This window comes from Puma concolor, chromosome D2 (genome assembly GCF_028749965.1).
Source record: "Puma concolor isolate L17-30 chromosome D2, mPumCon1.1.hap2, whole genome shotgun sequence".
In the NCBI taxonomy this organism is placed as follows: domain Eukaryota; kingdom Metazoa; phylum Chordata; class Mammalia; order Carnivora; family Felidae; genus Puma; species Puma concolor.
In genome coordinates this window covers 62,587,596-62,613,547 of record NC_141677.1, presented here as the reverse complement: position 1 = coordinate 62,613,547, position 25,952 = coordinate 62,587,596, and the positions used below count along the sequence as shown (strand labels likewise).

At 44.1% G+C, this 25,952-nt stretch overlaps 1 protein-coding gene across 2 annotated transcripts in view; it reads right to left on the bottom strand.

Annotated features, from left to right (window-relative positions):
- Window positions 1–25,952, bottom strand: part of PDCD11 (programmed cell death 11) — a 44,063-nt gene that overhangs the window by 14,853 nt on the left and 3,258 nt on the right. For both annotated transcript variants that reach the window (XM_086680766.1, XM_025918062.2), the window contains exons 4-21: window positions 24,155–24,322; window positions 22,534–22,695; window positions 21,095–21,218; window positions 20,418–20,599; window positions 15,842–15,949; window positions 14,082–14,288; window positions 13,318–13,442; window positions 13,074–13,134; window positions 12,277–12,423; window positions 10,825–11,076; window positions 10,121–10,255; window positions 9,180–9,374; window positions 8,160–8,330; window positions 7,009–7,228; window positions 6,075–6,224; window positions 5,529–5,644; window positions 3,455–3,996; window positions 2,538–2,600 (exon numbers count right to left, since the gene is read on the bottom strand). In XM_086680766.1, the coding sequence (XP_086536892.1) occupies window positions 2,538–2,600; window positions 3,455–3,996; window positions 5,529–5,644; window positions 6,075–6,224; window positions 7,009–7,228; window positions 8,160–8,330; window positions 9,180–9,374; window positions 10,121–10,255; window positions 10,825–11,076; window positions 12,277–12,423; window positions 13,074–13,134; window positions 13,318–13,442; window positions 14,082–14,288; window positions 15,842–15,949; window positions 20,418–20,599; window positions 21,095–21,218; window positions 22,534–22,695; window positions 24,155–24,322 (3,128 nt within the window). The remainder of the gene's footprint in view (window positions 1–2,537; window positions 2,601–3,454; window positions 3,997–5,528; window positions 5,645–6,074; window positions 6,225–7,008; window positions 7,229–8,159; window positions 8,331–9,179; window positions 9,375–10,120; window positions 10,256–10,824; window positions 11,077–12,276; window positions 12,424–13,073; window positions 13,135–13,317; window positions 13,443–14,081; window positions 14,289–15,841; window positions 15,950–20,417; window positions 20,600–21,094; window positions 21,219–22,533; window positions 22,696–24,154; window positions 24,323–25,952) is intronic.

Here is a 25,952-nt window from a genome sequence, read left to right as displayed (position 1 = left end):
GTGTTGGCAGGGATGTGGAAAAAAGGGAATCCTTCCCTGCACACAGCTGGCAGTACTACAGAATGATACAGCTGCTATGGAAAACAGCATGGAAGTTCCTCAAAAAATTAAAAACGACCATATGATCCAGCATTCCCACTTCTGGGTATATATCCAAAACAGGATCTCAAAACAGATACTTGTACACCCATGCTGACTGCAGTGTTAGCCAAGATGTGGAAGCAGCCTAAATGCCTGTTCACAGATGTATGAAGAAAATGTGGCCTACACATACGTGCATTATTAATCAGCCTTAGAAAAGGACAATCTGCTATATGCAACAACATGGATGAAATTTTAGAACGTTATGCCAGTCAGAAGGACTGGCCATGACTCCACTTACATGAGTTATCTAAGTAATCAAACTCAAAGAAACAGAAAGTAGAATGTTGGCTGCCAAAGGTGGGGGGTGGGGGAGGGTAGGGATAAATGGAGAGTGGTTCAATGGGTATAGAGTTTCGGCCATGCAAGATGAAAAAGTTCTGGAGATCTGTTCTACAATAATGTGCACATAGTTAACAAAACTGTGAGGCACACTTAAGAACTGTTAGGAGGGTAAATTTATGTTTTGTGTTTTTAGCACAATAAAAAAAAAAAAGAAAGAAAAAAGAAAAAGGGAAGAGATTAGAACACAGATATCTACAAAAAGAATACCACATAAAGACACTGGAAGAAAGCCATCTGCAAGCCAAGGAGGGAAGACTCAGAAGAACCAACACTTGTTAATTAAACATATCTACCCTTAGCTTGAATACATTACTTGACCTCAACTTTTCATTAAACAAGGTATACACCACAGGTGAAGATCTGGCAGACTGAAACGACCAATATGGTGAAGTCTCTGTTCTCACAACAAAGACTAGAGAAGGACACGATCAAAATCTACAAAACTAAAGTAACCACAGAGTAAACAAATAGGAATGTGTGCATCCAACAACTCTCATTATTCTGGAACTAAGGGGCTTTACTTTGAAGTTCCAAGAATGTTGTTAGCACCTCGAACTCAACGTTCCAGGAATATCTGCCTATCTCAGGCAAGCCTTCCCAGAAATATTCCACTTCTATTCTGATACCTTCAGGACACTGACCAAACATTACTCCCTGACAACACAATACTACTCAGCCATAAAAAAGAATGACATCTTGCCATTTGTGACAACATGGAAAGACCTAGAGAGTATTACACTAAATAATAGACAAATAACTCATGGTTTAACTTCTATGTGGAATCTAAAAAACAAATGAATAAACAAAAAAACAGAAATAGACCCATAAATGCAGAGCACTGATGGATGCCAGAGGGGAAGTGGGTGTCAAGATGGACAAAATGGGTGAAGGGGAGTGGGAGATATAAGCTTCCAACTATAGAACTGGTAAGTCACAGTGATGAAAGGTACAGCATAGGAAATGTAATCAATGGTATTGTAATAGCATTTTATGGTAGCTACACTGGTGAGCATAGCATTAAATATAGATTTATCCAATCACTATGTTGTACACCTGGAACTAATGTAACATTGTGTGTCAGCTATAATTAAAAACAAAAAAACAAAACCTTACCCCCTAAAAGTTACTAAAGAGGCTCTTCTATAATATCCCCAGGCACTTAAGATTTACAACCTGTGTGGATCCCAGGGCTGACTTTGAAGAGCCATTCTCTCAGTCATGTGTATCTAGCTTCATTCATTGATGACCCATTAATTTTAGGAGGCTGAGTTTTTTTTTTTTTTTTTAATTTTTTTTTTTTTTTTAACGTTTATTTATTTTTGAGACAGAGAAAGACAGAGCATGAATGGGGGAGGGTCAGAGAGAGGGAGACACAGAATCTGAAACAGGCTCCAGGCTCTGAGCTGTCAGCACAGAGCCCGACGCGGGGCTCGAACTCACGGACCACGAGATCATGACCTGAGCCGAAGTCGGCCGCTTAACCGACTGAGCCACCCAGGCGCCCCGAGGAGGCTGAGTTTTTAATGGAGGAAGCAGAAGCAGATAGATCCATGGGTCCAAATGCTTAAGATCCTCAGGAAAAAAATGATCCCAAACTAGATCCAACACTAAATGGAACTAGTATTCCTCCACACAGAATCCCTCATTGAACACCCCTCTACAAAATCCACTAGAACATGACTTAAAATGGCAGTCACCAAGCAGTAGTCTCTACACTCAAAGAACAGGTATTCTTGGTTACATGTTTTTTATTCTGGGAATTACTGAGTTTTAGAAAGTTGGGTTTAGAGTAAAAATGCTTCTTTTTGTTACATGCTGACAAACAGAATTGCAACCAGTCTTTTAAACCCTAAATATAGCTTTTACATTAAGTTTCATATAATTCTTCTAGCCCTATGAGAGCCAAATATCCCTACTAGAGAAGTGAGACAACATGGACAGAGAGAAGCAAAAAAAGCCACAACACTGGCAGAATCTAGACTAGAACTCAGGTTCCTAACTCCAAAGCCCCACACTCTTTCCACGAGCCCATGCTGCTGGGGTTCCCTCACCTTGGCCGGACACTCAGCTCCGGAATGGTTCGAATAAATCTGGGATGACTTATTGGGAGAAACCTGGAGGAAGAAATAAGGTCAAATCATTTCTCTTATGCTCTGTACCACCATAATCTGCACATCAGAATTTCTCTACTCCCACGAAACTGAGCTTAAAAACCACCGGGTTCCACTGCCATATCACCTCCTGGGGATGTGTCAGGCCTGAGGGTTTCCATTCTTATCCTCTGCAGTAAATGTTAAGGAGCTGGCTCATCTGATCTTTTATTATTGTCTTATTAAACCCTTATTTCCTTACAGACTACATACTCCAACTCTTTCACTCTGAAGGTAAGGAAACTGAGGTCTAGAAAGAATAGTTACTGAAATTAACAGGCAAATTATAGACCAGACTTTGAATTATTCTTCTTTTCTTATTATAACAAGGATTTCTACTGCAGTAACAATATCACATGTAGATTTAAAGAAAATGAGTGTAATTAAGGCACGCAGTAGAGAATGAGTGATAATAACCTCTGATGTATACTCAGCAATAGCTGTGTCAGGCAACCTGCTTGGCATACTGCATCCTAGATATTCTTTTAGCTCTGCAAAAGAGGTACTAACCACTTATACTCTCATTTTACAAATTAGGAAAATAAAAGTTAAGTAACAACTTAAGTCATCGTCACACAATTTTAAGTGGCAGATGTGAAATGCAAACCCAGGTCTCACTTTAAACCATTGTTCTAACCATTACACCATATGCCTTTTTGAAAAAAAAAAGGGGGGGGGAGACAAAAAGATTCTTTTGGTGAACATTTCTGTTAATTAGAAGAAAGTCTGATTCATGCACAACTTTTTGGAACCTGCTCAGTGCCCACAATTACAACAGTCTCCCCTCAAAGACAGCCCATCCCCCAAAGCCTCCATACTTGAATGTTTTCATGTCTCGCCCACCAATCACTCGGGCAGTGACCGTCTTCCCAACTTTCAGCTTGGCAGTAGGAGATATGCCCACTGGAACATCATCTAGAATGTGGGAGGCATGAATACAGCCAATGATGCCGTCTTCCAGGGTCACAACCACATGAGTGGGTTTAATGGACTTGACAGTCCCTGTGACCATGTCCCCAATGGACAGGGTGTGCTTCTTCACAGCACCCATCACCAGAGCTGGATCTGCTTCCTCGTCTTCATCGACTGTCTCAGAGTCCTTCCGGGTCTGTCTCACAGTCCTCTTAGTAGCTGGCCCCTCAACAGCCAAAAGAAAACCAGTCACTCCTGGTTCTGTGGTCTTGAGGGTTAGGGAGACACCCTGTCCCACCTGCAACTTCTCTGAGTCAAAGCGGAAGGTGTCATTGAGGTGAGAGGTCAGGGAGAAGGCTGCCAGGTGGCCAGTCTCTACCAAGGAGGCGACAGCAAAGGACTCCTCCAAGTGCTGCACGATCGCCTGGTGCTCACTGCCTTTCTTCAGCTGGAAAACAGAAAAAACCCACCATCCCTGCTTCTTACGGGGCACAAGTGCTCAGTCATCACTCACTGGGCAGTGCGGGGCTGGGGAAGCCCTCTTGATCCCAGGGGAGCCAGGCCTAGTGCAAGTTGTAACAAACTAGCTTTCACTTCCTTGACCTAGCCTCCCCTCCTGTTACTGAGGTGGCCTGACTAAACTCAAGGCACTAAATCAGAATCCTGGGGACTTAGCTTTTGTTTTGAATTCAGATTCCTATCCTAGAACTAGTGAATTCCTATTCCTAGAACTGAATTCCTATCCTATAACTAGTGAAATCAGCATTTTAGAAGTTACTGAGGTGATTCTAAGCATAGCTGGGTGCCCCCTAATGGTTCTCCAGCTTGAAGATGCTGTGTTCCTGACTTTCATTGTTCCACAGCATCCCATCCAATTTGTTCACCTTTTCAACCATTCACCAGAGGCATTCCTGAGAGCTTATTGTGTTCAAGGCATTTAGCCTACCTTTCCCCAAAATCCAACCTGTGCTCACGCCCTTATATGCACCAGCTTCACTTAGATAAATTAGGGACCTACCAGAAAACTTAGTGAGGGATTAACTTTGTTTCTATTTCTGTTTTCCCAAGTCTTAATTATAGGCAACCAGACATTAAGAATCATTATGCATGTAATTCTCTCTACCATACCCTACACAATTAGATGCTTAAGAAGTACTTTAAATGATGACCAAATATATATATCATCCAGAGGGAAATACTACAAATGTTGAGATTTCCCTCAAACCCATTCTTTTCTCACACAAAAGTGTATAGGAGAGGGTGTAGATGAACAGCCTGGAGGTCAGAAGCACCCACAGACATGTTCTGTTTGGTTCATATGTTTTAAAAAACACAGTTTCCAATGTTTCCCACATTTATTTCAAATAAAAATCAAATTCTGCCTTCTCTTAAAAATCAGATGCAGCAACCCTAGATGCAGATGTTCTTGCTTAGCCACGAGTCTAAGTCATCTCTGCCCCTCTATGGGCTTCTCATGCCCACTTCAACTCGTTTACATGATCTACCTGGCCCTGAAGACTGGGTGACCACATAATTTATCACTGGAACCAAAGGGCAAGTCAGTGCTATTAATAACCACACCAATTGGGGCGCCTGGGTGGCGCAGTCGGTTAAGCGTCCGACTTCAGCCAGGTCACGATCTCGCGGTCCATGAGTTCGAGCCCCGCGTCAGGCTCTGGGCTGATGGCTCAGAGCCTGGAGCCTGTTTCCGATTCTGTGTCTCCCTCTCTCTCTGCCCCTCCCCCGTTCATGCTCTGTCTCTCTCTGTCCCCAAAAAAAAAAACGTTGAAAAAAAAAAAATTTTTTTAAATAAATAAATGACCACACCAAGAGGTATAAAACCATGACCCGGACAAAGCCAGACATAATGATCCTCTTATCTACAGCCATTTGCATTAGAACCCTTGAGCAAAGTGTGTGGGGCTAAAGAGGTCCACAATGCCTTCGAAACCAGGGAATGGAAGTCATCCGCAAGCTTACCTTTTTAGCTTTTCGATTCACCAAATCGTGGCAAAGGGAAACATGTACCTCCAACTTCAACATATCAACATTTAAGATTACAGCCTTCTTTTTCTGCCCAGGTTCCACCTCTTGCCCTGAAGTGCAGAAAGAATCAAACACAACGTGATCACCCTCTTGGAGCAGGGAAGGAAGCATCTGCCCAAGAGTCTTGCAAGCCCTTAGGCACAAAAAAGAAAAGACAGCATCTGTTCTGGGTCTATAGGGCCTAGGAAAACCAAAAGTCTGGCTCCCATAATTCAGGTTCAGGTGTGCCTTAATTTATGCACCCTGACAGACAAAAATCTAGACTTACCCAATTATAACAATAAAAGGATTCACACCTAAACATCCTTTAACATGCTGTCAACTGCATTGATTTTCATTCATAAACGACAGGGATGACAAAATTTTCTACTGAATCAGCTCATCAACACTATGTATTTGGAAATTTCTGTATCCAGGAGAGGGAACAATGAGCAAAGGATTTCCCCCAAGAACCACGAGGGGCGAGACAGAAGTGCTCACCTGCCCGATGATATCTGCTCGCTCTCAGGACCAGGCCAGGCACTGGGCCCTCACTGAACACCACAGAGCCATCCTCCAACACCTCCTGCACCTCTAGGTCAAGGACCATCCCTGGAATCATCTCAGCCAGTGTCTGGATCAACACAGAGTCTGCCAGAGACCCAAAGGAAACAGGGATTAACAAGCAGAAATGCTCACCATTCTTTTCCTTTGGAAATGTGCCGCCATGCTGGGGACGGCAGAGCATTGCAAGCACTGTGAAGGTAAAGTTACTTTGGGTAGAAATATGTGATACCCATGAACACTCCTATCGCAGGCAGAGAGAACTATGCCTCTTACCAATCCTACCTGGCCACAGTTCATGAAAGTAGCCAACAAATACCACACACACACCCTTTCCTTTGACTTCTGGATTTTCATTGCTTCTGTTTGGAATCTACCCTTTCAAGCTTCTTATTCCCAAATCCATCAGGGTGCCAACAATCCTACCCATGGTTCAAAACAGGAAGATCAGCATAATAATTCCTCATAAAGTCTTCTAGAAGGTCCCTGTTCTATTCTATCATTCACCAGATATTTGTTGAATAAAAGAACAAGGGAAAAGGTGAATGGATTCACAACAAACGCAAACCTGAGGCCATAAAACTAAGGGAAATTTTGGTTTTGGTCTGGCAGGGAGCACAAGGGGGACCTGGAATCTTTATCTGAATCTGGGTGGTAAATAGGAATGTTCATTTTATAAACATTCACTGAACTGTACCCTAAATGATTTATGCCCTTTATACAGGTTATACTCCCACTAAAAAAAAAAAAAAAAAAGTTTATCCAAATTGTATGTAGTATCTGGGAAGCCCAACAACTCATTGGAACAGATGGGCTTGACGTGTGACACACGCCCTCACCCGCCCCTCATCCCCAGGCCCCGCGCCCCCACCTCGGCTGCTCATGAGGCTGCGCACACCCTGCCGCTCTTCCAGGCACTGGCTCAGGAGGAGGAGGCTGGTGGTAGCCAGGTCCCCTAGACCGCAGTCCGACAGCCGCAGAGACAGCAGCATGCGCTGCTTCTCCTCGTCCACATTGGTCACCTTTGCAACCACCGTCTGCCCCTCGACAAAGTGGTCCCTTGTGGAGGTCACAAACTTGTCACTCATAATCTAAAGGGAAGAGCAGGCAGAAATTAAGAAACAAGTATCTATCAAGACAACCCATTTAATGCCCCCCCCCCTGAAAAGAATGTGGGGTGGGGTGGGGTGGGAGGGAGAGATGGGACCCAGGAAGCCCGCCCTCTCCAAGCCCTCTCTAAGCACAACTTTACCCCTCTTCCAGAAAACCATATGAGGCCCTGGCTGTCCAACCCAACCTCCTAGAGGGCACCCAGCCAAGGAGGCACATCACTGGCAAGCCAGAGGAACACGAGCTGCCCATGTCTCTAACACCCATGGTAACCCTCTGCCCCATGCCATACATGCGTCTGGGGGCTTCCCCTCTGCTCCCATTGTTAAAATTGCTCTGGCAAGGATTGCAAATAAGATTTGCCCAGGGAAAAAATCAGGGAGACAAACTTCTGGGAAGGAAGAAGTATTTACGAATTATCTGTGGCAGGAGTAACAACACACCATTTGCTTGCAGTGACGTTGGCAAGACTCCTCCCAACTCTGGGTCTCAGTTCATTCAGCAGGCATGAGGGGGTTCAACTATGGGATCACTAAGATTTTTCCCAGTCTGAAAAGTCTATGAATTTGATGACACTATGGTGGAGGGGATCATTTCAAGGGTGTTCTGGTAACATAACACTTCAAAAACCTCAGAAGGTTGTAAAACCTGTACTCAGCTGCTCAGGAAAATCAACTTCCATGTCTATACATACCCAGAGTATAGAAACGAAGGTGCCTTTTCCTCTAGGACACAGCCCTGCACCAGGACACACATGGCTGGGCAAGGTCTCAGCCCCATTCCCCGCAGGTGCCTTTTGGCTTGCCCCTGAAAATCTTTCAAGGCATTTGGGTATCCTGCTCCCTTCCACCCTCAGGCTCCATGACCCTAATGTCTCTCCTCCAACACTCTTGGGCATGGAACTGAACTCACAGCTTTGGGGGCCAGTCCACTAAGGCCTGATGGGAACTGGACGAACACACCATAGTCCTTGATGCTCTTCACAAAACCAATGAGCAGCATCCCAGGATGGATTTCTGAGAAGCTCTTAGGATCCTGGCCGCCCTCCACGGTGGAAACCAAAGCTGGCTTCCTGCAAAGGAGCTGGTAGCACTTCATCAAGGAACATTCCAGAAGAGGCAGATGAACTTATCCATCCATTTCCTTTTTCCACCCTACATCCTCTGTTGCTACAATGGTCTAAGCATGCAGACCAGCAGCATTAGCATCACCCGGAACTTGTGAGAAATGCAAATTCCCAAGCACTGCCCCAGACCTACAAACTCTGGGGCGAGCCCAGCAAGCTGGCTGAACAAGCCCTCCAGGTGACTCTGATACACACTCACGTTTCAGAACCGGTTTTCTCCCTCTGCCTATGAATTCATCTCCAGATTACCGGAAGGGACAAAAACAGGGACCGGCTCAGCCCTGTGCTTTGGCAGCTGGATCTGCCACAGTCTTCACACAACCCTACCTCACCTCCTCTGCCTATCTGCACTCTAAGGAGATTTTATTTTACATTCTGTGTAAATAACATCCTACTGCCTCTTTTCTGGCAGTGTCCTCCTTCGAGGTGCACACACCAAGACCAAGGGGAATATGCTGAGTCCCATATGGGGGGGGACAGGAGGAGGAAGATAGCACCTACCTTATGAATTGTTTCAGCTCAAGGGGCAGGCGCTGAGTGTCTGAGAAGGCAAGGTGTGCTACTGGAAATATCCCACTGGGACTGGCAGGCCACACCGCCCCCTCTGGACTGGACTGACCAGCATCTGCTGATAGGACTTCAATCCTCTTACTTTCCACCAGGTCTGGTCACTGGTCTGGTTTTTTGGAGGTACTTCTGAAGTCAAATGGCTGACATTTCCCCATGGGGTTTCCAATGAAGAGCAGAGCCTGACCCAGAATCTTCCCCCAAGGGCCCATGGCTCACCAGATACCAGTAAAGGATACAACATGTCCCTCACTCTGGCTCAGACACAAGACTCTGTGAAGGATGTCGCCAGCCTGGAGCCAGTGATACAACAGAGGGCCGTTGGCGACATGGTCTGACAGATGAGGTATGGGGAGGAAAGCAGGGACGTTGTGGGGCAGAACAGCCACCTCCAGCCCATCCTTGGTCTTCTCTAAAACCTTTACATCCACCAACTACTCAGGAAAAGAAAGACAAAAAATAGTACTTATCTTGAGCAGACAGCAACCACACCTGGCTCAGGCAGACATAAGAGGTATCAAGTTCCAGCACCAGGAATATGGAGAGGTCAAGATCAGAGAAGCAGCTTTCTTCCACACCACTGCCCCCAAAGACCCCGCAGGTACGCACACGCACATACACCCATACACCCCGGGACCCACTTGCACACTCATGTCACTTTTCTCCCAAGGGGAAAGACAGTCTCACAGGCTGGTCCTAGGGACCAGAGAGGAAAAAGGAAAGAGGACAGCAGTACACTGCTGAAAAGTCAGACCACAATGGTGCTTTCCTGGACAGCTTCCATTTGCTCTGACACACAGAAAGAACCCTGTCTCGAGGTCTTCAGTTCTCTCTACCCCCAGAATCTTCTTTTTTTTAATGTTTGTTTATTTTTATTTTCAGGGAGAGAGAGAGTAAGAGAGGGAGGAGAATAGAGAGAGGGAGAGAAAGAATCCCAAGCAGGCTCCATGCTGTCAGCGCAGAGCCCAACGTGGGGCTCGATCCCATGAACTGTGAGATCACGATCTGAGCCAAAATAAAGAGTCAGATGCTTGACAGAGCTACCCAGGCGCTCCTCTAGCCCCAGAATCTTATCTAGCTGCCTTTATCTTTCCCGCCATGGATCCCAGTGCCCCACGTGTCAGTGGCACCCTTTCTGTCAGTGTAAACTAAAATAGCTTGTCTGGAGAAGTCCAGGTACCTGTCCAACACTAACAGCTCTTCTTTTCTTCTGACTGTGTCCCGTATGCTCTCGCTTTGGATCACCCAGCAGCTTGAAGGACAAGAGCATCCTCTCTTTAGATGGCTCACAGTTCAGCACCGCAACCTTCACCACCTGGTGAGAAACCACACTTGCCTGGTGAACTCTTCCCAGCAAGCCTATGAGGCCCTAGAGAGAGCTGCCCTCAGTGAGCACTGCAGAGTGAGATACACCAAGACTTTGGATTAGATCAGAGGCAGTGGAAAGAAATGTACTGAAAGCGACACAGAATCTCAAATCAGCCTTTTGGGTGAAAGGAAGACATGAATAAATTTCTGGTACAACCCCGAGCTTTAAACAATTATTTTTCCTAGATAAACCCCGACTCACTAGTTTCTTGGCACTGCCACCTTGTGGTGACAGTGGCCTCAGAGCAACTTCTGATGGGAGGGACACTGGTATGTTGTAGGTAAAGACTATTTTCTATCAGGTTGTGGGCTTGAGGTCCATTAGTTTGCTAGCTTTTGCAGAACACCCTTGAGGGGTTCTGTCAGTTCTGTTCTACAGCTCCTCCGCTCAGCTGGCTCAAGCCCACTGCCCCACATGGTCATTCCTTATCCCTTAAAAAGTAGTCCTCCTACAACTCCTTCAAATCTGTGTTCATGGGGTCACCAAGGATAAGGGCCTATCGAAGGAAAGGTTACCTGGCCGATGTAAAAGACCCTCTCTGGGTCAGGGACATACTCGGCACTGAGCTCATGCTTGGGCACTAGACCCTGCACATCATTGTAGAACTTCACAATGCAGCCATAGTCCTTGACTCTGAGGATGAAGCCGTGTGTCTGCAGACCAGGCTTGGCATCGGCATAGCAGGTAATGGCAGGCAGTTTGGACTCAATCAGGGTTTTCTTCAGGGTCATCATCAACTTCTTGGCTTCAGGATCACAAAGCAAAACCTAGGGGAAGGATACTAGTCGTCATCAAGTTACCCGTTATCAAGAGAGCCACTGGCCTAGTCTCTGCAACATCTGAACCCAAAGGCCATGGTCAGTGCCAGAGAACCTGCTATCTCTTTGCCTCTGAGTACTGTCAGAGGCAAATCCTCCCTGCTCCCTGCTGGGACGACAATCTAGGGAAGATTCACCTATTTCAAATGTACTTCCTCCCACATAACAGAATGAACCATCAAACCAATTTACCAGCTCAGTACTGTGTATTAGTTATAAATTAAGGCCGAGAGATCCAACCATCTCTCATCCCTCAGGTTATCTCCTAAAGGGCAGAGAAATTCCTCTACTTCTAACCTCCTGACTCCACTATTGTACAATCTTGCACCAATGGGTGATCAATACCTATTTTGACTCAATAATGAAACAAAATGAGAGAAAGAACATCTAACATTGTGACTGGCTGCACAAACCAGGCCCTATGCTAGCCACTGCTAACCACATGTAACCTTCACAACTCTGCAAAGCTTCTCTTGGGATTCAAGACTTTGTTATAAACCACTCATATTTCGGCAACTTAGCTTGTCTATTTCTGGGCCTGACACACATCGCTTGCTCCTCCTCAAATCCTTTCCAGTTCAAGTACCACCTCTGCCAGAAATCTAGAAGACATTATTGTCATAGAGACCTGAATTTGAAAACTGGTTCTGCCATTTATTAACTCTGTGACTTCGGGCAAGAAATTTCACTTTCCTAAGCTTTCACTTCCACACCTGCAAAATGAGGATAACAGTACCTACTTTATACGGTTGTTTTCAGGATTCAATGACATAAAGCATGTCATGAGCCTAGCATAGCAACTGATACAAAATACATGTTACACTGTAGTTGCTATTAACATCAATGATTCTTGCTGGCCCAGCCCACTGTCACCTCCCCTTTGTGATACGATCATAGGACACAGCCTGTACCAAACCATGTGATAAAAGGTCGCACAACAGCCTGCTCTTTTCATGTATGAATATTTTAACTCTCAATTATATTACACAATTCTCAAGGGCAGAGACACACTTTTCTCTTCCCAATGCCAGGCACAGCACCATAGATGTTAGATGGTCACTTTGTGGAAAAAGGCAGAAACTTCAGCTGAAAAGCAATGCTCTCTTCCCATCTGGCCAAAACCCCAAGGAGACCCTTCAAGAAGCTCACCCGGCACTTGACCTCATCCCCAATGTGGTATTTCTTCTCTGGATTCTTTATCAGGATGTCGGCCAGGTGTATGGGAGGTACCAGGCCCCTGATTTGTTCGCCCACTTTCACCAGCATCCCATATGGCTTTATGGTCAGCACTGTGCCCTAGGGAGTCCAAAGAAAAGAAGTCATCATGCCTCAAGAATGGTTTTTCTTCCACCTCTTACAACAAAGCATGTCACATCTCTCTCAAAGCCCACCTTTCCAGACTAACTGTGCCTGTTTTTCCAGATGTCATGGGGTAAAGCATGTACCCCACACTGATCTGAAGGCAGTATGGTTGATTCATGGGAATCTTCACATCTTTTTGTGGGAGCGTGTTCTTTCGGCCTACCTCACAAGCACATTCTCTGAAGGAGAGATCTATGTCTCCTAAGGAATGAACTCTACATATAAAGGAGATCTGCTCAACTAGGGCTAAATGGTTAGACAGGAGAGGCAACTGCAAGTGACTTACTAACATCACAGGAGCTCAACTATCACAAAATTAACTTTTGACCTGGTCTAATAAACATCATCAAACCCCAGGATTTATGACCTCCTGCCTCTGTGTAGCTGGGTGATGCTATTAAGACCTTACCTTGAAATTAATTACAAGTTACTCCAGGGAAGAAAAAGAAATGCCAGTTAACAGGTAGAGAGAAGGAAGGTGACTTTAAATGTGTTCACATGACAACTAATAAGCTAACAGTTAACCTGTGAACTAAAGAATGTCTGAAAGTGGAAGGGTATCTAATTATGTGCTTGAGTCTTACCTTTACCAATGCCCCAGGTTTGATGTCATGGTACCTAAGGTATTGAGCTTCAATAACAGATCTAGAACAAAAAGAAAATACAAGATCACATAAACCAGGGCAGAGGCTACCTAAAATTCAGGGCTACCAGAATCATGCTGGCAAGAAAGAGAACCCTCACCAAGCCAGGCCAAGAGAAAGTGTGAACGTGCACGCACAGAGGGGCCCATCTCCACAGCCCCACATGCGCTGATGACAGACTTACGTCCTCAGAGACAGCAAAGCCAGTTCATCCATTTGGCTGTAATCGATGATTCTACACTTGTGGGTGTTCCCTGGCTTGAAGGCCTCGGCATTGAAGACGTTCTTAGAATCGGAGAGATGGCTGAGCTACAAAGTACCAAGTGATTAAGGACAAGCCAGAGACTGTAGATCTGAGGCAATCAGGTATGGAAGCACGTGACATAACTCAACACATTTATCACATACCATAAAAACAGTAGTCTGATTGCCTGTTAAAATAATTCTTCTAACTAAAACACTGTTCTTTACTATCATAGACTCTCTATAAGGTCAGAGAACAGTCTAGATCATGAATCAGTATACTATAGTTCACAAGTCAGTGCCTATTTTTATAAATAAAAGTTTTATTGACCACAGCCATGCCCTTTCATTTACATACTGTCTATGGCTGCTTTTGGCTTTAACAACAGAGTTGAGTAGTGAGGACAGAGATCATATGGCCCACAAACCTGAAATATTTACTATCTAGCCCTTTCAAAAACTTTGCCAAGCTCTGGTATAGATCTTAACACACTCTACCATCAACCAGGTATCAAAATAAGTCAAATTAATCCTGAAGAATTCTAATAGAACATACATTGTTCTAATCCCTATATAGAGTCCTCCACACTTGGGAATATTCAAAAACAGGAAACTAATACAAAGGATGAAGGAAACAAACAAGGACCCACGTATCCCCAAAGTCCTTCTAGGGGTAAATCCTGGTGAAACAAAGAGCCTCCTCACCCGGGCATAGGCCAGAGCCCCATCCTTCAGCCTGAAAGTGGCCCCAGCCTTGCTGGAAAAGCTCTGGACAGGAACATCCTCCAGCACTGCTCCCAGGTGCTGGCAGGAGAGCCGGGTGAGCGCGCGCCCAGGCTGCAGGAAGATGGGGCGCAGGCTCAGCCTCACAGCCCTGGTCCGAGGATGGACACAGAGAACACAGGCCCTTACCTACAAAAGGGAAAGAGCATAATGAGCAGGAGGCACACAGAATATAACGCACCTAAAGCAGACCTTCAAAGGCCAAGACTCAACATGTGCTGACCAGGTTATGGACATAAGTACTCCTATCAGCTTGTGCGATCAAGCAGCATGTGGAAACATCCAACAAAATGTCCCAGAAGGACTATATCCAACTAAATCAATGCTTACTCAAGGTCAGCAAAACATATTAGGGTCCCCTCAATACCATGAGGCTAATAATACATATGCAGCAGAAGCCATGTACTGGCATCACTGTATCAGAGGCGCATCTGAAATATACCAGAAACAGCCTGCTCTGAGCACAAGGCTACAGCACACAAAACGCCTGCACTTTGTTTACAAATATGATTATAAAGAGAAAAAATTATTAGAAAAACGTTTACCAATATGTGGTGGGAAAACCAGTTTAGTTAAAAAATACGTCTATATAGGGGCACCTGGGTGGCTCAGTCGGTTAAGCATCCAACTTTGGCTCAAGTCATGATCTCAGTTTGTGGGTTCAGGTCCCACGTTAGGCTCTCTGCTGTCAGCACAGAGCCCACTTCAGATCCTCTGTCCCCCTCTTTCCTTACTCCTCCCCAGCTAGCGCACACACTCTATCAAAAATTAAACATTAACAAAAAAAAGGTTCAAAAAAAATGTGTCTCTACAGAACCCAACAGCAATGTTATTGTTAAAAACAAAAAAGGAAAGAATCATTTTAGAATTCTTTTTAAAACTCTGAATAGCATATATTGGGATTTTCTTCCCAAATATCCATGTTCATTGTAAAAAATTTAGATATTTAGATAAGGGTAGAAAAAAACCACCCAGAGTTAATCATTAACACCTGACTGTAAATCTTCCAATATTTTAAGTAAGCGTACTATTAAAAAATATTTTCAGGGGCACCTGAATGGCCCAGTCAGTTGAGCATCTGACTCTTGATTTCAGCTCAGGTCATGATTCCAGGGTCGTGGAATCAAGCCCCACATCAGCTCTGCCCTGAGGGTGGAGCCTGCTCAAGAGTGCTCTCTCTCTTTTGGCCCCCTCCCTCTCACTCTCTGTATGTCTGTCTGTCTGTCTGTCTCTCTCTCTCTGTGCTCCTCTCCCCCCGCTTGAGCACTCTCTCTCAAAAAAAAAAAAATTGCTTTTCAAAGTTGGTTCTGCTCTATTCTCTTCACAGCACTTTTAAACACATTTTTCTATTTAAATATAGATTTTGTTCTTTTACATTAAATATTTTTCTTAAACACTTTAAATGGTAAGAGCAAAAGATCCACTACTCACCCCCTAAAATCAAACTACCTAAAAGAGTAATAAATGCAAACTACAAGTTGCCTTCTTTTTCACAGGCTCCATTTCTCATCTCAGTCCACAGAAATAACTACGGTGGCTTCCTGTGGTCCTTCCAAAACACCTTTCCTTCCCCTCGCCGCCTCTAATACCCATACACACGCAGCCCTAGGACCGGCCCATAGCTAACTGCAACACTGGACAGCTGTTTGGGACACAAATGGAATCAAGAAAACATTTCTTACTGTTTGGTTTGAGAAGTATGTTCCAGCTTTCTTGGGATCCAAGTGCATAAAGTCAACCAGGCCAGTGAAGAATGAGAGGAAGTTCAATATAAGGCCATGTGGAGTCACCTGAAAACAAACAGAAGAAGCCAAGAATGTAAGAGACGTTGTGCAGATGAAACACTCAATGCTACATTTTCCATAACCACTGTGTATTTCTCCTCCCCCAGCTAACCCTTGACAATCTTTCTTCTTATAAAATTAAGTGGCAGGGCAACTCCTGGCTCTGGCTGTTTCTTTATTCAGTAAGCTCACCTCCCCTCAAACCTGAGGGGACATCAATCCTCCAGTCCTCGGGATTTCCATATGGAATGGAGGACAATTTGCACAAAGACCCTCAGGGAACCATCAGCCTGACAACGTGGACAAATTGTTGCTAACTTGGTGATTTGCCCAGACTCAGAAGGCAAAACCCAAATGCATGCAAAAGGGAGATACTGACCACGCTGATTCATCCTACAGAGCCCCCCAAAAGCTACATAATTAGAGGTGACAAGCACCTCAAAAGAAAGCAGTGAGGCAGATGACTGAAATCAGGGAAACTAAGTTAGATCTCCAGGTCCTCTCCTCACACCATAGGGCCTGCGCCTCTCCCGCCTCCACAGGAAACCTGTATGAGACTGAAAAGACAGAGGAGTGCAAACTCTGAAAATGCAGATTAAGAAAAATTCTGAACATCATACAGATATAGACATGGAGACATCCAGCCCCTCTCCCACCTATCTCTCAGGCAGCCAAGATATTACCCCCCTGAGGAGAGATTAATAGATCCTTTCTAGAAAAATCTGACATGCCAGAGAAGACTGGTAACTGTGACATCTGGAGCTTGCTCAAAGTCTGCTAGCTCCTGATCCTGACACTGAATTCAGCCAGTCAACAAGTCCCACCCAACCAGGCACACCACATTTTATACCACCTCAATGATAAGATGGCAGTCAAAACACAAATTCAGTAGAGGAGATAAAATTAAAGTTGAGGGACTCTCCCAGAAGGTAGGATCTAGATAAATACATGCACATGCCAAAACAAAGGAGAGAAAAAACATAAGAAAATTAGAAAACTGATAATTAAGTCCAACACCATTCTATCAGGAGTTTAAGAGAAAGAAGAGGAAATTATACTTAAAAAAAAGTGGAAGTGGGGGATGCCTGAGTGGCTCAGCTGGTTAAGCATCCGAATCTTGATTTGGCTTGGGTCATGACCTCATGGTTCGTGGGACTAAGACCGAACCTGGACTCTGCACTGACTGCATGGAGCCTGCTTGGGATTCTCTCTCTCCTTCTCTCTCTGCCCCTCCTCAGCTCACTCTCTCTCAAAAATAAACAAACATTAAAAAATTAAAAAAATTAAATCTTTTTAAAAAAGTCTGATAAGGGGCTAGTATCCAGAATATACAAAGAAATCTTACAACTTAATAAATACGAAGACAACCTAATTTTAAAATAGGCTAAAGACTTTTGAACAGATATTTCTCCAAAGAAGATATACAAATGGCCAGAATACAACCAGTGCATGAAAAGATGCTCAACGTTACTAATCACTAGAGAAATGTAAACCCCAATCATAAGGAGATGCCACTTCCCACCCATGAGGACGGGTATAATAAAAATAAAAAACAAATGTTTGTGAAAATTTGGAGAAACTGAAACCTTTAATTGCAGGTAGGAGTGTAAACCGGTGCCGTCCCTTTGGCTGTTCCTCTAAAAAGTCAGTTACCATATGACCCAGCAATTCTATTCCCAACCATAGGCCTAAGAGAAATGAAAACTTACATCCACACAAAAACTTAAACATGAATTTCACAGCAGTATTACTCAAAACATCCCAAAGTGGAAACAACCCAATTGGCCACCAACTAATGAATGGAAAAACACAATCTGTCATATCCATAGTGTGGAATATTATTTAGCCACAGAAAGGGATGAATCACTGATACTTGCTACAACATACATGAACCCTGAAACCATGAAAACATCATGCCAAGTGAAAGAAACCAGACACAGAAGGCCACATATTATAGGATTCCATTTATATGAAACACCCCCAAGAGACAAATCTAGAGACAAAAAGCAGAGCCAGAGGCTTGAGAGAGACAGGGATGGAGATTGACCACCAATGGGTACAGGGTTTCTTTACGGCGGTGATGCAAATGTTCTGGAATTTAACAGTGGTGATAGGATGAGCATTGGGTATTGTATGGAAACCAATTTGACATTATATATAAAAAAAATTAAAAAATAAATAGTGGTGATAGCTGTGCATCTTTGTGAATACACTAAAAAAAATCACTAAATTATACATTTTTTAAAGGATGGCTCTTCCTATATGTGAATTACATGTCAATATGAATATAAAAAAAAACAGTAAATACAAGAAATTTTCTCAGAATTTAAAGATCTGCATTTCTGAATTGTAGGACAAATAAATGGAGACAGATCCACACAAAAACAAATCACCATGACATTTTAAAATAAAAGGGATAAAGATAAAATCTTTAAATTCTTCCAAAAATAAAAAATACATACAAGGAAAAGAAATCAAAGTAACATCAGACTTTTTTTTTTTTTCTTTTTTAAATTTTTTTTTCAACGTTTATTTATTTTTGGGACAGAGAGAGACAGAGCATGAACGGGGGAGGGGCAGAGAGAGAGGGAGACACAGAATCGGAAACAGGCTCCAGGCTCTGAGCCATCAGCCCAGAGCCCGACGCGGGGCTCGAACTCACGGACCGCGAGATCATGACCTGGCTGAAGTCGGACGCTCAACCGACTGCGCCACCCAGGCGCCCCATAACATCAGACTTTTTAAGAGCAACAGAGGCTAGATGACAATGGGAACAAGGTCTTCAAATTCCTCAAGTTATTTTTGACAAAAGGATGCTAATCCCAGCTTTACTACCAATCACATACATGTGAGTGTAGAATAAGGACATTTTTCTACTCTGTGACTCCACTGGGAGAGGAGCTTGGCTTCCAGTGCCTTTTCCCTTTGCTGATTTTGCTTTGCCTCCTTTCATCATAATAAATCATAGTGATGAGTATCACCATATGCTGAGTCCTGTAAGTGTTTCCAGTGCATCAGTGAACCTGGGGGTGGTCCTGGGGATCCAACACACTAGGTCAGGAAATCAACCTCCCATGTACCTTTCCAATGATGCTTCTGGAGAATGTGTCATGCTAAAATGAGCAAGTAAACCAAAAAAGAAGAATATATTGAATCAAAGACTCCCATATAGGAGAAAGAGGGGAAGGAACAGGATGACCAAGAAGGTAAGTCTTAGGATATCGGTTCTGCAGGGTTCCTACCAGAGCAACCAGTCTAGCCTGCAGGAGGATAACAGGAAAAAGGGCCCTAGGTTTAAAAACAACAACAACAACAAAAACAACAACAACAACAACAACTAAGAGGTTATCCAAAGGAAAAATCTTTATGGAAAATTGTAATATAAGGAAAATGCAGGATATACAGTATTATGAAACAGTGATAGGTAGGAAGAGAATTTGGCAAATGACAAAAACAAAGCTGATAATCAGCTCCCAGGAAAAAAGCTGTTCAAGAAATAGTCATAGTATGTTACCTGGCTCAGCACTAAATAATATGTACATCAAACACTGATTAATGATTTAACCAAAATTTAAAATACTGTTAGGGGGTTGGAGGAAGGGAAGGGGAAAATTGAGAGAGCCAAATCATCATCTACCACAGTAAGAACTTAAAACTCAATGCCTAGGGGCACCTTGGTGGCTCAGTCGGTTAAGTGTTTGACTATTGATTTTGGCTCCAACTATGATCTCACAGTTCGTGAGATCAAGCCCTGCATTGGGCTCTGCACTGAGAGCGTGGAGCCTACTTAGGATTCTCTCTCCCCCCTCCTCTCTCTGCCTCTCCCCTGTTCATGCATACTCTCTCTCTTGCTCTCTCTCAAAAATAAGTAAACATGTAAAAAAAAAAAAGTATTTTATGGGGTGCCTGGGTGGCTCAGTCAGTTAAGCGTCTGACTTGAGCTCAGGTCATGATCTCACAATTCCTGAGTTTGAGCCCTGTGTCGGATTCTGTACTGACAGCTCAGAGCCTGGAACCTGCTTCAGATTCTGTGTCTCCCTCTCTCTCTGCCCCTCCCTGACTCGTGCTCTCTCAAAAACAAATAAAAACATTACAAAGATAAAATTAAAAGAGTGTAGCGCTTTAAAAAAAAAGATAGATAAATAAAAGTATTTTAATACTATTTGACCTTTCCAATCGGCACTGTTCAAAAGAAACATGGTCCATATGTAAGCCTATACCTTTAAGTTCTCTAACAATCACATTTTAAAAACTACAAAGAAATAAGTGAAATTTATCTTAATAACACTTTAACCCAATAGATGTAAAATACTGTCATTTCCACATATGGCACTGGCTACATTTCTACTGTGTAAAGCCACATATGACCAATGGCTACCCTACTGGACAGCACAATTTCAGGTTGTGTGCATAGCACTACTTCAGTAAAAATTATCTTTATTTTAGAAAATAGTAATGACAATGAATGGCTTACCTTCTGTACCTGGGCTTTGACAACCAGTCCTGGTAGCAAGTTATTAAGGGTCCAGTTTTGCTCCTCAGTAGCAATGGCGGTAGAAACTTCAGAATGACCAATAGATAGACCAACGACTCCTCCGTTACCTTTCACCTCTTCAATAACGCAGTTCAGATAATGACCCACCTTCATTTCAGCACCTGCAAGCCCCAGCCCCCCAAAAGGCAAAATACCTCCATGAGAAGGGCTCTTAATTTGGGTTCAAGTAATACCTGAAAAGATCCATGGTTTACCTGCCTAGTTACCATGTAATACCCATGTTCCCAATCTCTCAGTGCCCAACTACAAGAGGGGAATAAAGTGACCCTGACTGATCTGGAATCAACACCACTTAAAAATATGAAAATCTCAACAAGGCAGGAAGAGTGCTGGCTCAGAGGCCCTGGGGGCTCAAATTTCAGGGGAATCTTCTAGGTGAGAAAAAGCAAAACTGGTCCATTGGATCTAAACCCTGTCACTCCCTGGCTCTTCACACATCTTCCCTTTTCTATCAGCTGGGATTAACACTGATTTTAGCAAAGCCAAACAGCTTTTGGGGTCACCATTCTGTCATTTTACTCACCAAACAGCATTTAAACATAATCCCTACACGTACCACCTCCCTACCATGTACCTGCCCCTCTTTTTCCCCTCACCTTTGTTCTTCTGTCGGATATATTCCTGGGCTTTCTGCAGTGGCAGGAAAGCTCTGGCCCCACCAACACCAATGTCCACTAGGTAGCCGTGGTCTTCCAGGCTGGACACAGTGCCTGTGAGCAGCTGGAAGAGAAAGCATTCCCCAGAGTTCAAAAATCAAAGGTAATGGGATACACAACAAACATCTCCTACCAAACATGAATGTTCCCATCATCGATCTTGACATATCATCCGTAATCCTCTCCCACTCCCCCTCCCAATAACTTGTAACTGTAAATTTCAATCCCACTAGAGGATAGAGAAGGGAAAGACATCAAGTTTAATTCTCCATTGGCTTGAGGGATCTTATGGTTTCCAGTCAGTGAAGAGTGCTATAAACAGGTGGGGAATGACAAAGAGGGGTTTCTCCCCTGAAGAATTTCCAAAAGATAAGAAAGACTACTATGTTACACAAAGAGGAATAAACCAGATGGCCTTACAAGGTCACTCCCAGCGCCATGACTAATCCAGAACTACTCTTCTAGCAGTCATCATGTCTTTTCTAAGTGCCTCCAAGACTTCGAAAAAAGAGAAAAATCTTGCCAACCTCCTGCACATTTCATCAGGAGCAGTGTGAAGTTCCAATCTGGCTCTTACTAGCCATTTTGTCTTTGGCAAGTCACAAACCCGAGTCCATTTTCTCAAATGCACAAAGGTATACCTATCTGCCTCACAGGGCTATGAGAATTTAAGATAAAATGTCTAAAACAGCGCCTGCCAAACAGCAGGCTCTTGATGCTTGTCAATTTCCTGCACCTTGGGTTATTTTTATTCCCCTTTCTACCCAGCTTTCAGGCCTGTCCCAAACTGACTGCTTCTACCTAAAGGTTAAAAGATCATATTGATCTCCTTCCTCTCAATTACAAGAGCACTTAGAGGAGTGTAGTTTATTCGAGCATGTTTTACACCTATTGGACGTTGACACTTGGAGCTAATTTCTCCTGAATCTCCACAGGACTGGGAGACTCAATAGCGAGCTCCTCATTAGTACAGCTGACAGACTAATTGCCCTGACTACCTGTCTCCTGCTCTCGGAGAGCAGTCCTCAAGCATTCCCTACAGATGCCAGATAGCCTCTGAAAAAAAAATCTGTAAAGAACAAGTCTTGGTAAGCAAGGCACTTTGTGGAACTCCTCACTCCTGCTAAGCCTCCTTGAAGACTTTTTTTTTTTTAATTTGGCCACCAATGAACCTTCCCTTTCTCCCCTCCAAGGTAGTGTGATTACGTTCAAGCCTTCAATTTCCACTAGAGTACCCAAGCATCCTAGAGACTGTCCTTCTCAGGAAAAGACCCACCCCTGTGTGTAAGCTGAAAGTCAAAGGTCACCTAAATACTCCCCAGGAGGCAGGCCAGGAAAAAGGCACATGGTCTGCTCCTCTTCCTTGACCTGATACATACCATGCCGGGCTCCAGGGCCTCAGCAGATAACACTTCGTTGACATTTTTGGGGTTCAGAGATAGCTTGACACTCTTTTTGCCCCCTTCTGTGAAGCCCACACTGCTCACCACACACCTCACCAGCATCCCAGGTGAGAAGAGTTCAGGCAAGCGGGCCAGGTCCTGCACAATACAAATGAGAAAATTCTGATACATACCCCTCCCCTGGACCAATATACCACTGCCCAACCTTGGCTCGGTGGTTTCTCATCCTCAGACCCCAAAGAGCCCAAAAGGCGGATGAAGAGGGTAACCACTCGCCCATAAAGGAAAAGGGATCTATGGCCAAGTCAGTCTTCACTTTCAGTATGAAGCCTCCGTATCTCCCCAGAACAGGCAGATGTAAATGACTTGTCAAGAGCTGTCTGTATTCACCATCTCCGTTTCTTCACCTCCTGCTCTCTTCAGGTCACTGCCTCTATGTTCCACCTCTCACACACCACTTTATCTCCCAATAAAATCACCAGTGACCTCCATGTCACTAAATCCAAATCTGTTCTCCAGTCCTTCTTATATGTGACCTTTAAAAGGCATTTAACACTGGCGCCTCTCCTTCCTTTTTTAAACATTTCCTCCCTGGCTTCCAAGCCCTTCATGTGCTGGTTTTCTTTACTATCCCTCTGGCCCCTCCTCCTTCTTCCAACAGCGACTCTCCTACTCAAGACGTTAAAATACTTGAGGGTCAGTCTTCCTCGACGATCAGTATTTACTCGAGGGTCAGTTTTTCGGTCTCTTCTAACTCTATTCACTCCTTCTAGGCACCCTCTTCCCTCTTCTTAGCTTCAGTCACCACCTACACAGAGCAGTCACACATGCACATTTCTGGCCCAGACCTGTCAGAGCTCTGGAATCACCTGTCTACTGGATGTCTCCACCATTCCTCAAACTCAACACAGCAAAAAAATAAAATCATCATCATCTCTCCCAATCCAGGTCCTCTCTCAGGGTTTCTATCTCAGGATGGCAAGGCTGACCATCAAGTCAGGTACAACAGAAACCCAGGACTCATCCCCCATATCAAACCCATCAGTGCCCATGGACTTTTCCTCCTCAGGCCGCAGGAAACCCTGAATGCAACCTGCCATCAGGTGGACTACTACAGTAACCTCCTACCTGGTCTCTGGGCAACTACACATGCCTCTTCAATCTAATCTCTGTGTTGTCTACGTACAAACATTTCAAGGGCTTCCCACTGGTTCTAGAATTAAAAACTAATCCTTAACATGACCTAGCCTCCAGCTAGCTCTCCTGCCCCATCCCACGCCACTTTCCCTTGCTTTCTATGCCATAGCCACACTAGCCTTCTCTCAGCTCCTTCTGCCTGAACTCCTTTCTTTATTTACCTGGTATACCCTCATCCTTCAGATCTCAGCTCAAGCATTCCTTCCCCAGGGAAGTCTCCCAGGCTCCCTAGGCTAAGTCAAAATCTCCTTATTAAAAAAAAAAAAAAATTAAAATCCCCTATTATAAACTCTCATGGCACCTTGCACCTGGGCTTCTCAGCATTTAACAAAGTTGTAATTTAACATCTACCTATGCACCATTTAGTTCCAGTTATTGAGTACATTCAGGTCTCCCTTACCTTCAGAGGTTCTTCTTGAGCCACCTGCTCACTCAGCTTTTTGGTGTAAGCATCACAGATTTCAGTCACTTGCACAAAGCCCTTGAGGCCATTGGGGAGACTCACCACCAGTTCCAGTTCATTTACCTCTTTCACACAACCCAAAATCCGCATCCCCTCACACAGGGACTAGAAGAGAAAAAGTGAAATGTGTACAATAGGGAAAAGACCAATGAATGGGATCAGGGGTTGTGGCTTCTAGTCTCAACTCTGACTTATAATTTTTTTTTTTAAGTTTATTCATTTTTGAGAGAGAGAGAGAGAGTGAAGAGGAGAGGGGCAGAGAGAGGGAGGGAGACACAGAATCCAAAGCAGGCTCCAGGCTCTGAGCTGTCAGCACAGAGCCCGACGTGGGGCTTGAACTTATGAACTACGAGATCATGACCTGAGCCAAAGTCGGATGCTTAACCAACTGAGCCACCCAAGCGCCCCACAACTCTGACTTCTAAAAGCTACAGGAAATACATGTTCATGTGTCACATGACATGTGTCAAATACACGTCAGAACACTTATCATTGCTGACTGAGCACCGTAAAACAGCACTAGGATACTCGAGGACGCTTGCTTTACTCCAAACATCCCACACTCAAACACGTGGAGGGGGCAACAAAATGAAGGAAGCAGGTCAGTGGAGACAACGGCAGGGTGGGGTGAGGATGTCAGACCTAAAGGGTTAAACCACTACTCAGTTTCATGTGATTACAAATGAGGAAACACGAGCTTGTGCTGTTAGCACTCTCAAATTCTTACAAGAAGCTAGAAAGCACATTTTTAAAAAAGTTTATTTATTTTGAGAAAAAGAGAGCATAAGCAGAAGCAGCAGAGAGAGGGAATCCCAAGTGGGCTCCGTGCCGTCAGCGCAGAGCCTGATGCAGGGCTCAAACTCATGAGCCGCAAGATCAGGACATGAGCCAAAACTAAGAGTTGGACATTTAACCAACTAAGCCACCCTGGCACCCCCAGAAATCACATTTTTATGTGAAATTTTCTCTAATGTTAACAAAAAGTTAAGAAATTCTTCTTCTGGGGGACACCTGGGTGGCTCAATCAGTTAAGCATCCGACTTCAGCTCAGGTCATGATCTCACAGCTCGTGAGTTCAAGCCCCATGTCAGGCTCTGTGCCTGGAGCCTGCTTCAGATTCTGTCTCCCTCTTTCTCTGCCCTTCTTGCACTCTCTCTCTCTCAAAAATAAATAAACATTTAAAAAGTTTTTTAATAAAAATAAAAAATTGGGGCGCCTGGGTGGCGCAGTCGGTTAAGCGTCCGACTTCAGCCAGGTCACGATCTCGCGGTCCGTGGGTTCGTGCCCCGCGTCGGGCTCTGGGCTGATGGCTCGGAGCCTGGAGCCTGTTTCCGATTCTGTGTCTCCCTCTCTCTCTGCCCCTCGCCCGTTCATGCTCTGTCTCTCTCTGTCCCAAAAATAAATAAACGTTGAAAAAAAAATTTTTTTTAATAAATAAATAAATAATTATTTTTCTGAGCGTCATAAAGAACAAACAAAATACCTCTGCAGGCTGAATTTGAATCTTTTCCTTAAGACTTATTTCACTTTTTTTTCTTTTTTACAACATATATCCCCAATTATAATCTAAAAATCTAAAGTAAATTAAAAGACGACTTTTCCAAGAGAATCTCCACAGCTACAAAATGAAATAGAAGTAGAATGGTTGTTAAAGTTATTGCCAGTTCTAACCTATGAATCTACTAATACACAAGTTCAATGAGGACATAAGCACAACAAGGGGCTCAGCAGCGGC